Source organism: Puntigrus tetrazona, chromosome 23 (assembly GCF_018831695.1).
Source record: "Puntigrus tetrazona isolate hp1 chromosome 23, ASM1883169v1, whole genome shotgun sequence".
Lineage (NCBI taxonomy): Eukaryota > Metazoa > Chordata > Actinopteri > Cypriniformes > Cyprinidae > Puntigrus > Puntigrus tetrazona.
Genome location: NC_056721.1, coordinates 4,017,526 through 4,032,250, shown reverse-complemented (window position 1 = coordinate 4,032,250; position 14,725 = coordinate 4,017,526). Strand labels below are relative to the sequence as shown.

The window sequence follows — 14,725 nt, the reverse complement described above, 5'->3', positions numbered from 1 at the left end:
AAATAAAAAGTTTGCATAACTTGTGTGCGTGCACTGTGTGTATATAAATATGCATGTTTATGCGTACTCCCTGCGTATGGATGCAGAGTCTCACCGTCATCGCCGGCGTCTCTGTCTCTGAAGGAGCCGGAGCGGATCATGCTCTTGGGCCGCTCGGCGAGTGATAAGGTGCTGCCCAGCGGAGAGGCCTGATACAGCTCAAAGCTGGCCTCGTGAGTGGGGATGCTGTTGGATCGGGTCATTCTGGGTGTTCCTGAGGTGGGGCTGGGTGCTACTGCACAAAACAGACAGCAGATGGAGCCAGAGGTTATATATAACGGTGCCCAGCATACTGCCTGACACAGACAAAGACAACTGCTTGAACTGCAAACGCAAATATAAATCTAAAAAAAATACACATTTAACATATATTTATATGTTGCTTAATGCTGTATGTGTGTGTATATATATATATATATATATATATATATATATATATATATATATATATATATATATATATATATATATATATATATTTATATTATTATTATAAACAGTAATTAGTTTCACTCAGAAATATATTTCAAGTTAAATGAATTCTAAACACTGTTTAATTCTTTTAAAATAATAATAATAATTTATTATTATTATTATTATTAGCAATGTGTTTGTTTAATGCATGTCAATTACAGATTTAATTTTTATTTCTAAAATATTTTCTAAAATATGAATATATGTATATTTTAATGTATGTAATGTATTTTAAGATATATATATATTTTATAACAGACAATGTTCATAGATTAATTAATATATAAATTTTATTCATTATATAGCTATATATATAGAATATATATGTAGGAATATATTCATAATTTATTTATAAATAAAAGTATCCATTAATTCTACTTCTAGTTAACAGTGTTATAAAAGCTGCACATATATTTTAATTTCTACAAAAAAATAAGCATCTCATGTAAAAATATATAACAAATATAATAATAATAATAATAATAAATAAATAAATAATATTTTAATTAATTAAAAAATATTTTAATTCATGAAAGTTTTTTAATAAATGTTATTTACCCTGTCTTTAAAATACATGTTCTTATTTAAATTCTTGTTGGTTAAAAGTTGTTATTTTTACAGCGATCAAGCTCAACTTTCCTCGTTGAGAGTGTTCAGAAAAGGCTCAGTGGTAAGAGCGGAGACTCTGAAGTGTTCGGTCACTTACTGATGCTCGTCAGCGGGGCTTTTCCTGTCAGTATGGGTGAAGGGAACTGAGGAGGGCTGCTGGTCTCACTCAGGCTCACTATTGTGTGCGAGTGACGTCTCTCTTTGCTGTCCTCCTCAGCCTGCGAGGAGATGTGCTGGCTGATGGGACACGAGAGTTCATGCATGTATTACAACAGCATTATCATGAAGCAGTGGAGGTGAGGTGAAATGATAAGTACCTTAAGCCTTTCTTTGGGAGAGTATTTCTGTCCCTTTGTGAGCTGAAAGAAAAAAAAAAAGCGAGAATGAGAAACCAGAAAGCGAGAAATAGAGCATTATTCAAATGACAGGACGCTTATGCATAGAAATGAAGATATCAGATTCCAAAAATAGATCGCAGTAATTTGTAAAGCCAAATGAGCAATTAGTAGTTCAGTCAGAGGGAATATTAGCAGAGATATAATCACGGTGTTAACATAATAGGCAATTGTTCTGCTTTGATTTTCGGGAGGATGTGAACCGAGTGCAAATGTGCTGTAAGTATATTAAACTTCGGTGTGTGAGGTAAGCTCACGCGGGTTGCCAGATTGGGGAAAAAATACAAATGACAGGTAATATGCCTCCGGTCAAAGAGCTTTTTAGACGAGCGCCGAAGCCTTTTAGGTCGAGTGGAATCTGTGTTCTCTGAACCAGTTTGTTTGCTAGCTTCCAAGGCTGCAGCGTTTTTCAACAACTGGCAACCCAGGGTGTCAAAATACAAGCGAATAAGTTGCCAGCTGCCGTTAAAAGGAAAAACAGATGCTCAAATATGCATGCGACACACAAGATACATTGAGGTCGGTTACAATATATCATACACTGGCAAGCTTTTTATGTTGCAATTGCTCTGCTTATTGTACATATAGATTACAAGAAGTGTGTATCAGCTGTCCCATATTCACACATTTATGATCATAGTCTGTTTACAATGTCTACCACTTTAACATGCTTACATCTGTCAGTGTAAACACGTTAGCAGTTGAACTTCACCTCAAGCAGTACTTCAATCTAAATAATGCGATTAAGCTCATAATCACAGCAAGCATAATCATATTAACAACGCTTGTGATGTATATGAATGATGACACGCCAGATTAAAAAGCATCGCATTTCTGCTGTCAGCGTCGCGCGGCGTGAACGAAAACACGTCCATTTTAAGTCAACTTCAATTAAACGAACGGGAGGTTTCGTTAGCCTTCAGCTCTGCGGCGGCACGATATAAATGATGAGCAAGATTAAGGCCATAAGCTATTGTTCGGTTTTAAATGACTAAGCGGTGGAAGCCACCTAAAAAACGGAGAGGTCATGTGTGGCGGAGATCTGTATGAACCTTGTGGTGAAAATAAGCTCGGTATAACAGGAAGAGTGAGCCGCTTTTAGATGTTTCCACCGGCACACCCAGGGATGAGCTGCTGCTCTGAACACACCACAGAATATGTTCATTTTGGTCAGTTATGTGGGAGGGCTGCTGTTTTAGGCCAGAGACGGGAAATGACCACGGTTACTGATGAATTCATTAAAGACATCATTTGGTTTGTTTCCAGTTTTTGGTGCAAAATAAGATAAAATAATATCTATCTATCTATCTATCTATCTATCTATCTATCTATCTATAGTGCTGTCAAATAATTAACTCCATTTAAAATACTGTACTGTTCTGATTTGTTACATATATATAATTATATATTTAGAAATATTTACATGTATATATTTCTATTATATAGTATATATTATTTTATTTATTTATAGTATATTTTTAATTATTAATATATTATGAAATGTTATTTTTATATTTATTTCATATTTTTCTTTAATGTAAACATGTGTGTGTTTGTATTTATATATGCATGATAAATATAGACAGCAGTACACTTTTTAAACAAATATTACATAATTTTGGATATAATTAATTGTGAATAAATAATTAATCATTTGCCAGCACCTATTTACACACACACACACACACACACACACACACACATACAAATATAATAAAACAACTTGATTAACATTGTCATATATCTTGATTAGATGACTTATAACAATATAACTAATGCTTAGGAATAAGCCATATAAAGGCTATTATGAACATAATGTAAAAAATTATATATGATAATATTATATGTTACATATTAAATATAATATTTTATTATATGTTTTTGTAGCTTTTACCCCATTTTCATTATCAAAAATATAATAACACTGAGTGGAAGCTGAGTCACGAAAAATTAAGTTTAGTCCATTTTCCTTCAAATCTGAAACATGTAAGCACATCAGTACAGTGTTTAGTGTTTAGCGCAGACGAGGCCTCACCCGTCTGACGTGAGCGAGACCCTGCTTCCTGTCGACCAGCCACCATCCGTCCCTCTGTCCTCGTGCCTGGGCCTGGGCTCCGTGACGCCGCCCCCCGCCGGAGACACGCTCATCTGCAGGGACAGGGACTCCATGCTGCGGTGCAGCCCGGAGAGGCGGGGGTAGAGCGAGGGAGAGCCGCCAGCACTGACCCCTCGGCCCACCGTGGCGCTGGAGAAGCACTCAGAGGAGTTGACGTTGAGGATGGGAGCCGGGCTGGGCGTCAGGCAGCTTGTGCTGCTTATTCCTGATAGTTCTTGCAGTTTGGAGAAGGGCGGCACTTTGGGAGGAAGCTGGTCGATTATCACGTCCATGTCGATTATCCCACAGTCCAGGCTGTTGGAGTTGACCTTGTCCAGGTGAGCAGGTTTGGGCAGAGATCTGGCACTGGAGGGCCTGTGAATGATACACAGATGAGCTCAAAACCACACCCACACAACAGAAATGTCAACGAAAATAAACACATGAAAAATCAAAAAGATATATGGCTGATTTTTAAAGAATAAAGTACAGTTTGTACCACTTTCAACTTTTGATTGTAATTAAAGACAGGTTAAATTTATTTGGATTGTCAAGTTTTAAAATAAATGTCACTGTAACTATCACATCAAGATTTTTTTCAATAACATACTTGTAATATAATTTGTTATATGGCTAATATATATATATATTAGGGATGCACCGAAATTTCACCATTTTCGTCTGAAAGAAAAAAGGCTAAAAATATGAGCTGAAAATGGTCATACAATATAATATTGCCATTGCTCGGTTTGATGCTTCGCTCAGTGTTTAAGGTAACACTTAACAATAAGGTTCTGTTAGGCAATGTGTTAACTAACATATACAAACAATGAACAATACATTTCCTACAGTTTTTATTCATCTGTCTTAATGTTAGTTAATGATATTACAGTTGTTCACTGTTAGATCATGTTTATTAAGAGTGCATTAACTGCTAACAAGCAAAATTTTTGTAAAATGTAATTAACATTAACCAATATTAATGAATTGTTCATTCTTAGTTCATGTCAACTATAGTAGTTGCCTAATGTCAACTAATGAACCTCTATTAATACAAATTTTGTTGCTGTCAGTAAAAGTGTGGTTATTTTATAGGCTTTTTTTATTTAGTATCATTCAATTTTGTTAAATTAAAAAGTCTTAAAAAAATTACTTTATATTATTCAGTAAAATAATAAATAATTATTACAATACATTTTCCGTTTCGGCTTAGAATTTTCCTTTGGTGAATTCCTAATATATATGTAGAAAATGTGACATGGGTGCACATCTCCACTACATAAACATACATACTGTTTAATTAATTAGTAGAATATACATGACAAAGTATGATATTATAATATTGTGATACTAAAATGAACATGTCAGTATTATTTAAATATTTTCAGTATTTATTTACATTTTAGTGCAGGTTTTAGTAATTTTATATGTTGAAAGTGTTGTATTTTATATGTTTTTGTCATGTATTTAAAAATGTCTGTTTTTTAGTTTTTAGGTTCAGTAATTTTATTCAAGTAACATTGAAGTAATCCATAATTCAGTTCATTTTAATACATTTTTGAGCATTTCTCATTTGAGTGTTTTAAGATTTTCACTTAAAATTTACATTTTATTTGTGTTTCAATTACAATTTGTATTTACAATTTCAGTTATTAGTTATTTTTGTTAACCCGTTTTTCCCTTCAAAAAGTGCATTCATGCCAAAAAAAAAAATAATAATAACATTATTACAAGACACCGAGTAAGTGTTTTAGTAGATGAAACTGAAGAAATGTTGTTCTGCTAAATTTCTCGTCAGTTTTGAACGTCCAAATTTTTCTGAGCAGCGCTGTGTGAATGTGAAAAACCACAGCCAATCAGAGCAGACGTGAGGTTTAATGCGCATCACCGTCTCACCTCTGAGAGTTGGGAGAGGGCAGCTCTGAATATTTGCTCAGACTCGACGGCTGCCGGAGCCCCAGCAGTTTGGAAGGAGGCTCCAGGGCGCTCTGTGTCGGCGTCAGCGGGCCGTTCTTCAGCGGGCCGCCTCCGCAGCACTCAGAATCAGACGCCACCGCCTTGGCTTTGGCCTTCTCCTTCTCCCGGTCCGTCTGGTTGACCGGAGCGCACCCTCCGGTGCTGGCCCGATGGGAGCTCTTCACACTGCCCGGCTCCTTCAGTCTGGACGGGGCGGGGACTGTCTTAAGGCCCTGCAGACCGGCGTCCATGTTGCTGCTGACGGGCGAGCGCCCGGCCTTCCTCCCGTCAGACTCAGAGTGCTGGATTTGGCGGGTCTCGGGAGACTGCGGTACTGGATGTTGTTGCGTGCGTTCGGGGCCATGAAACCTTGGTCACAGGTGGACACGTCCAGGCTGGTCTTGCGTCCTGCACCGCCGGCGGAGGGCTTCACTGGGATGCCAGAGCTTTTAGGGGTTTTGTTGACAATCGCAGAGTTTTCGGGGACGGTGTTCACACTAGCTGTTAGCACGGTGGCAGTGCCGGTAGTTGGAGCGGTTTTCTTGTAGCCGAAGGAGTTAGAGGTGCCGGCGGAGGGACGGACGAGACCGGAGGGGGGCTTTCTGTGCTCGCCACGATCTTTCCCTGCGTCTGAACTGGAGCGCTGTAAGCCTGATGATTTCACTGCCAATTTAGCCTTATCCACAACTCGCTGATCGTTCTTTGGAACTGGAGGCGCAAAAAAAAAAAAAACACCATCAGACACCAGTAACCAGTGGTGGACAGTAAAGAAGTATTCTTATTATTTCACTGTTTCTTGAGTATATCTTAATGCATAATATAACAGTGTATGATTATTTTCAATGAACCTGTTCAATCGGTTCACAAACTGCATTGAATGATTCATCTCTTCTTAAGTTTCAAACTGAAACTTAGGCGAACTAAGGCGAATTTTAGGATTTATTATTGTGAAGTTATATTTATGTCATGACTGAGTCAAATGTGATCCCATTAAAAACACATAAAATCACACTGCAAATTAGACGAGGTGAAGGAAGAAAAACAAACATTCATTACAAGAAATCAGCGATACAGACAAGAATAATGCCACAATCACGTGTCTAATTGAGGAGAGATTAGACATTAAGCGATCTGATTTACAGAAACCACATCTCAAAACACAAATCAACCACCAAAACATCATATATATACTACCCATAACACCCCAGCATTGTGTCAATGAGTTATGCACCATTTTCTCCAGATAATTAATCTGGTTCACTGGGTTTCATAGGAAAGACATATTAATGCAACCTCTTACCACATCCAGATTTAAGTAAGCTTTTACACTTCATTTAACACCACAATGTATATGCAACACACGCACACGCACACACACACACAGATGCAGTCCTCTTCATTAGAATAATGCAGTATATGGACACAATCCATCATGAGGTAGAGGACTTTCCCGTTTATGCCGACGACTTCAATTCACTCAGCTGTAACGTAACAGCCTGCTTGAAGATTTAAGACGTGAACTTAAACCGAGGACCCTTGAAGTCACAGAGCTATTTGAAAAACAAAGGGAGTGGGCACGGCACAACTGTTACAGTACTGACAACATGAAATGGGTGAACTCGCAAAGCCCACCCTGACGGCCATCTGGATCCTCTCAGAGATATTTATAAATATCTGCAAAAACGAGGCCAAAACGCTAGCGCAATAGTGACTCGACCTCCGGTCGAATGGGAAAACACATACAGAAGAGATTGTTCGCAAACTTGAAAATTGGCCTTACTATAACAACGTAGCCCACGGTATGCGAAAACACGTCGCGGGAGTAGCTTAAGCGTTTTAAACGGCTCAATTAGCGTAGCGAATAAAAATAGCGTAATTGCGAAACACGGCGAGTATTCGGTCTGTCACGAGGCGCTGTAATTCACACCGCTGCCACCCAGGACGACGGCCAACACAAGTAAATACAGCTGACATCAACTTGAGATGGAGATTAGATGTGAAAAGAAATATGTTGAGTTGGAGTAATGCGGGCCATTAGCAGACGATGACCGGATTAAAAGCTAGCACGATCGTATCAAAGGATACAAGGGGGAAAGACACGTTTTTTACACGTTTGTTTAGACTGCGGGGAAACAGTAAAAGTGAGTCAGAAACAGAGAGAGAGAGAGAGTCAATGGAAGCTGGAAACCAAATGGAAACCAAAAAAATTGGACGGGGAGGAAAAAAGTGGCTAACGAAAAGTGTATTTAGCTATCAAACTGACAGAGACGGAGATAGATTAACATTTGTCTCCCTGGTGCTACATGACTATACCAGCAAGCTTGTACGGCAAAATATATACTTTGTGTTAAACATGGTCTTATTAAACAAGGCCTGTCTTAGAATAACAACATGTCAGTGCTGTGTGACATAATAAAGATATACTTCTCTGACACCAAGGATTTGACTGCTGTTAGCCGTGTTTGCTAATGTGAATGCCAAAAGCATGCAAAATCTCATGTTCATGTGTTTTTTTTTTTGTGTGTGTGTAGAGGAAACAAGTTATGTTTTGATTAATTAGTTCTGCCGGATCTTTCCAAAAAATGCAAATAAGCATAAGGCCATTCTAAACCAAGTGCTTTATCTTGGAGATAAGCCAAAATATCATGAGTTGCACCTGCATGCTTTAATAATGTCATAAACTGGATAGCTTTACTAGTTGAGCCCAAACAACATCCATCTTAAGCGCTGCTTATAATAAGTGGACATGGCAACCCTTGTACAAAATACAGCGGTCTAGTTAAGAACACAGATTATTTTGATCAAAACGTGCAGAAAGACACCAAAACATTGCTATGGTTACCATGATGGCATCCATCACGATTTTTAAGAGATTTTCTGTATTTAAATATTTAAAAACTTTACAGTATGCACATGGCCTATTTTAAAGTATACTTCTGTTTTGAACACTTACTGCACAGTCAAACACTTTCAGCATATACTTTGATTGATAGGTTGCATGAACACATGCGCATTAGAAAAGAAATAATAACTGTTGTCGTTGTGTTTTTCAGCCGTGACACAAAAATCATGTACACTAAATGTAATTTTAAGGAGTAAAAATATGACAAAAAAAATGTCTTATTCAAGAATATTCGATCAGAATCTCTCTGATTCGCTCAGTTACCATTTTCTCTAGTCCTTTGTAGCCAAACTCTCAGACAGAGGCCATAGGATTAGCAGGTAAAACAACCGATCACGTTTTATTTTGTGCCGCATTGTGTTTAGGGCCGTGGAAATGCCACAATAAGTAAAACTTTTAGATGTATTCTAATAAAGGGCTTTGGCATCACATTATTTTTGTTTCCAGGTGGAGCATTACAAAACGCAACACACAACTCACGAAAATACAATAGAATTGAACCAATCAGGTGATGACTCCATAGGTGTGACATCTCAGGCTGACTCTTCTTTTTCTCAGGTTACAGCAGCAGATTAGTAGACAATGATTATCTTTTGAATTTTATGTCACTCAACTGATTCAGCGTGGTATGAGTGAGTCACACAAGTGTTTTTTTCTAACATCCCTTTTTTAATTGTATCATCATTCATTTTTATACAATCACTACTCCCATTTCCTTTGTGAACTTAAGTCTGTAAACCAGACTGACTCACATGATGAACTGCAGCAATTACATGTCCCTTCTCATTCAATCAGAAAAAAGAATGAACAGGTTCACAAACAAGATTCAAAACAGCAAACTGCAAAGATGCTATTTTCAGTTGCATGCTTCACAAGTGAATCAGTGCAATGAATTGATTCGTTCACTTGAATGATTCATTCTTAAACACTGATTCATTCCTAAATACAGGGCCCTTTTTACCACAACCCAGAAAATCCATGAGATCAGCTTGCGTTGCAGCTATGGGATTGATCAGCCACAGAGAATTATCATCACTCTGAGGAACGAGATCCCATAAATAAGATTGATCGGTTCATTTCTCCTCCAGTTTATGAGAGGCTGTATTTCATACACATCTCGCATGACAGGGATTGAGGTTTCCAATTCTCTAACTATATTTTCAAATATGGAATATTTGAGATCCAATTCCAGTGGATGATAAATCATAAAGACAACACTGAGTAAAACCTGGAACTAATTCTCTCTCCGTTTCAATATGAGGGTATAATCATGTTTTCCCAGTGCCATCTTGTGAGTTCTGTCCGTCCGATTAAAGAGTCTGTCCATCGGGAGAGGTAGATACCGCTGACACAGACGTTTGGCTTGCCGGTCGGTAACATCTACACACTCGCTGAAAGACTAATGACTGCTTCTGTGCTCCACTGTCTCTGGGACAAACCGCTCCACTCAAGCGTTCAGCCAGTTTTCACAGTTCTGTTCGCATCTGGTTTGGCCGACAATGACTTAAGGACCTGCATGAGAATTCTTTTATTTTTCTTTTATTTGAGAACTGGCTCCATTGGACTGCCACAGAATTGAAAAAAGGCTTTTCTGGGGTTTTTTTGCCTTGCGATTCTGAGAAGAAAACGTAGAAGTATAAGATGCTAAATCGGTAGTTGTGAGGAAAAAGTCAGATTTGAATTTCAAACAAATTCCAAAAATGTGAGACTGAAAGTAGCAATTATCTTTTTTTTTATCATTCCATGGGAGATTTATTCTTCCATATGGTTTTCTTCAAATGTTTTACATATGATGAGTTAATGAAATGAGATAAAGAACCAGTACTTAATTTTAAGAAAAAAAGAGATTCTTAATGAATTCTTAGCTTTCTGGGCTTTGAACGTGTCAGTTGTATTGCTGTCTATGGAGGGGCAGAAAGCTCTCAGATTTCATCAAAAGTATCTTCATTTTTGTTCTAGAGATGAACAAAGGTCTTACTGATTTAGAACAACAAGAATTTTCATGAACTATCCTTTTAGTAAATCAATAAAAATTCTCAAACTCTAATGTGTAATATATAACTTTGTACTAACTGCACACTACACTCTTGCCTTTATAAAAGTAACATTTTAAAGATATATTAAAATAGAAAAGTGATTTTAACGGGGTCATACTATTTCACAATATTACAGATTTTATGTTTTTATTTTTGATAAAGTAAATGAGTGAGCATATATATATATATATATATATATATATATATATATATATATATATATATATATATATATATATATATATATATATATATATGCATGCATAGGACCCCATCTTATTACCATTGGCAACAAGAACAAACCTATGTTACATATTTCATAATTTAAAGACTATAATTACCAAATAGCCATTTAACATTAAAATAGTACTCAAAAGACAGGACAAGCTACTTTTGCTTTCATGTAGGTCCCATTCTTTGGTACTAGAAAACATATTTCTAGTAGTAGCTGACATGACAGCTTCACCAAAGCTGTACTTTAGACAGAAAACATCTAAAGTGTGTTTTCGGAAAAAAGCGGATCGGTTTACTCAGTTCATTGGGTGCAATTGCTTAAATTTCATCAATCTGTCATTCATCCTCTTGTGCGCGTTTGAAAGCCGGACCGCATTGGCCACCGCTCGAATGGCAGACATATGCAGAAGTGTTGACGTTCTGGCTACATGTCAACGCACGCCGACTGAATAAAAGGCTAAACACGGCTGCCTTTCATTAAAGTGACATCACGACGTGTTTCTTTCTGGATAGACGGGTTTATTTTCCAACGCGTACGGTACAGCGTGCAGATGGTTTCTTTCAGGTCCAGCTGCACAAACGCTGTGCCTCTCGTACCGTGCGCCTCTCGCTTTGTTGCAAATGACGGACCCCCACAAGGTGGCATTAAATGCACGAGAAAAAGAGTCAACAGAGCTTTTTCGATATGAAGAGCTCTACGGTTGCAAAGTGCGAAGGCGACTGGGTCTAAAAACATCAGATGGGGTGATGCACTGACAGGAAGAGGAATAGTGGGCGGTTTCGGATGATTTTGGGTTTTTAAGAGCTATCATCATACTCAACCCCCGTCGAAGCCGCCCGGTGGAGGACAACAGCTGGTGAGATCCGATGCCAGTCCTCCACTCCAGCACCGGGGCGAACAGGGCGTCTTTCTCTAGCAGCTATTCTACCCATGCCAGCGGCAGAATCAGGCTTTGTTGGAGCTCTGCATTGGATGTAATGATCCAGCACTAACTGCCATCAGCTGAGTTCGCCGTTGAGACAGAGGACTGCATTCAGAGATGAAGCCGATTAGAAGACCGGCATTGTTTCTAGATGAGGTCAAAGCCACTGATACTGGACTCTGTAATCACTTCACGGTTTGTTGACTCGAAGGTCATCTAATACCCTCAGACAAGAACGTTAAAACCCAATAGGAAAGAGAGCTCGCTTTAATGCCTTAATTGTTTTGTCTAGACCACAATGAAGTTACATCGAGAGCAAATTGAGATTTAGCTGAAGTTGCATCCAAACATTTGTTTTGTATTATTAAATGCTTAAAGGTTTTTACATTTTTTCTTTTGTTTGTTTTTTGGGGTTATTGTAGGTTTGAAGCTAAGCATAAAACACAAGATATGTGTTTTACGAAAACGCATGTTATACATGTATAACATATTTAAAAACTTATATTTATTAATTATATATTGGCTAAAAACATTAATAATTAATAAATAACTAATATTTAACGTTAATATTTACATATTGCTAGTAAATATTTACCTAATTTACAGTTATATAATAAAAATGATATTAATTGAAATAAATATAAAATTTGTATAATACATTTTTTTTCACCAGCCATCTTCCACCAGTCAAAAAAAATGTTTTACCTAAATTTACATATATTTAAATATATGTAACCCATATATAGACTATAGATTACATGTAATGATGTTGTAAAAAATATCTTGGCAGACCAATCATTTTGTTTCATTAAATCTCGACAGATCGTCAGGAGCCACAGATATTAAATTTGTTGCCTGATATGACTTTTTTTGGCTCTGACAGTGACGGCAGCCATTGACTTGCAATTTATGAATACCAACAACCACAGTTTCAGCAAAAAATCTCCTTGGCCCTACATCTGAGGTGAGAAAATAAACAGTATTTTTTTTGTGAATTATCCCTTTAAATAAAACCAATAAAATAACTGAGAACTGAATAAGTAACCTCTGAACAATAAAAGTTACCATTGAGACAACAAATTTGGGTCATAATGTTCATTATGTAGATAATTAATGCCCGTGTTGGCAGGATTTAAAAACTGGAACGTCAGGGATCATGGGTGATTAATGACATGTGTTTGAAGTTTTGGGTGTGTTTTTACCATCAGATGCACGTGTGTGTGTGTGTGTGTGTGTGTGTGTGGCATCACTAACCTCCTGGCACTTTGAGCATGCTCTGTGAGGTGTGTGTGATGGGGGAGGTCACTCCTACAGGAGGGTTACGGCTCTTCTTCAGTCCGCTGGGCGGGTGGCCAAGCGTCTGTGGTTTCCTCAGCTCACCCTTGACTCCCGTGTCATCCTGCGATCGGCTTTTTTTCCATTTGTTGGATGACTCTGCCTTAAGGCTGCCCGTGTCGTATCCTCCCTCGTTCCGGCACTGTGCCTTGGTCTCCTCGCTGTACCAGGAAAGACCGCTTTCAACCAGCGAGCGCTTCTCAGCATCGGTGCGCAGCTGTGGGAAGAGTTTGCATTTAAATTAAACAGTCAGTGAATGTTTTAAATACAATAAAATTTTGAGACAAAAGCAACCTAAGACCATTTTTTCTGTGTAAATGTGCTAGACAGATGAATTCTTCCCTATTTGAAAACTCTGTTAGTCTATAAATCATTTTAAATTCATTTTCATATGAAATTTATATTAATATTAAATATAATTTTTAAGTAGCACACTAAAACCAATGGAAGCCTGTTTTCACCAAAAAATAGACTTTTCTTCAATTCAAAACTGGGGGAAATAGAGACTACAAGCTTCCATTAAAATCAGCATACGATGAGAACCGCTGTGGTAAACGGAAAAAAGGAGCAAGCGTTTTATCCCGACACAAGCCACCAAACATGGAAGTTTAGTTTCACAGTCCTGCTTTGTGAGACGAGTTGTGGTCTCATTCCAACACGAGCAATGGAGATGAACAGAAGCAACGCACGCTGAGATAAATCACCACAGAACATCAGAGCAGTGTTTCTTCTCCAGAAGAACCGTCTGTTTAGTTTTGGCTCTATCCATCACTGGGTTTAAGTAAAAGATACAAAACTAGCTTCTGCCTGCTTTCGATCACCATAGGCTCAATATTATATATTTAAAACTGTTCCAAACAAATATGTGTGGATTTTGGGCAGGGTATTGGCTTTTTTACTAGGCTTTATCGTGGATAATGGGATGGCATTTTAGCTAAAAGCAGTGGTTTGAAGTTAAAAAGCATTAATTATGGAGACACAACATTAATTGCTGAACTGGAGTGGTGTGGATTATTGTGATGTTTTTATCAGCTGTTCGGACTCTCATTCTGACGGCACCCATTCACTGAAAATCTGTTTTGATGAAGAAATAAACTAATCTATGTCTTGGATGATCTAAAGGTGTGTACAGTTTTCAACAAATTTACATTTTGGGGGTTTTAATGTTACCTTGTGAAATTAAGATCCTTGTGTAATAAATAAAACTGAACTTAGAGACTTTTTTTTAATTGATATGGTGAAAGTGAACCATAAGAAAAGAGCGTAGTAAGAGGAGTCTGATCATGTTGCCAGGTCCACCGAACCATGTCCAGCTTAAGCTCTGTGGAGGGGCATACCTGCTTTATTAAATGTAAATAACCCTTTGTGAAAGCTTGATGTCATTTGAGGAATGTCTGCTCCCTTACTGGGAATTATGGGATACGGCAAGCTCACATATTTGACCAATTAAACCTGTCTGAACTTGGATGTTTGTATAACTGCGATGTTGACATGTCATTTCCTTCTTCTGGCTAAGGCAGCCGCGTGGGTCGGATCAAGAACGAAGCCGGGGACTGTTCCCTCCTCCTCCTTCATACCTGAAGAGCACAATAAAGTCAGCTGAGGAGGAGGGCGGGCTGGTATGAGAGTCTGCGGGGGTCTGTTTGATAAAGAAGATATTGAAAGGGTCTCGCGAAGCAGATTACTGGGCCTGCTGGTGAGGTTCAACTAGGTTTAGCATAAAATGA

The 14,725-nt window shown here is 37.9% G+C and overlaps 1 protein-coding gene across 1 annotated transcript in view; it reads right to left on the bottom strand.

Annotated features, from left to right (window-relative positions):
- The window catches only part of nav1a (neuron navigator 1a), a 109,254-nt gene that overhangs the window by 15,710 nt on the left and 78,819 nt on the right, over positions 1-14,725 (bottom strand). Inside the window, 7 exon segments of the mRNA XM_043224092.1 lie at positions 95-274; positions 1,220-1,359; positions 1,440-1,481; positions 3,553-3,987; positions 5,509-5,852; positions 5,855-6,276; positions 12,918-13,215. Of these exon segments, the coding sequence (XP_043080027.1) occupies positions 95-274; positions 1,220-1,359; positions 1,440-1,481; positions 3,553-3,987; positions 5,509-5,852; positions 5,855-6,276; positions 12,918-13,215 (1,861 nt within the window).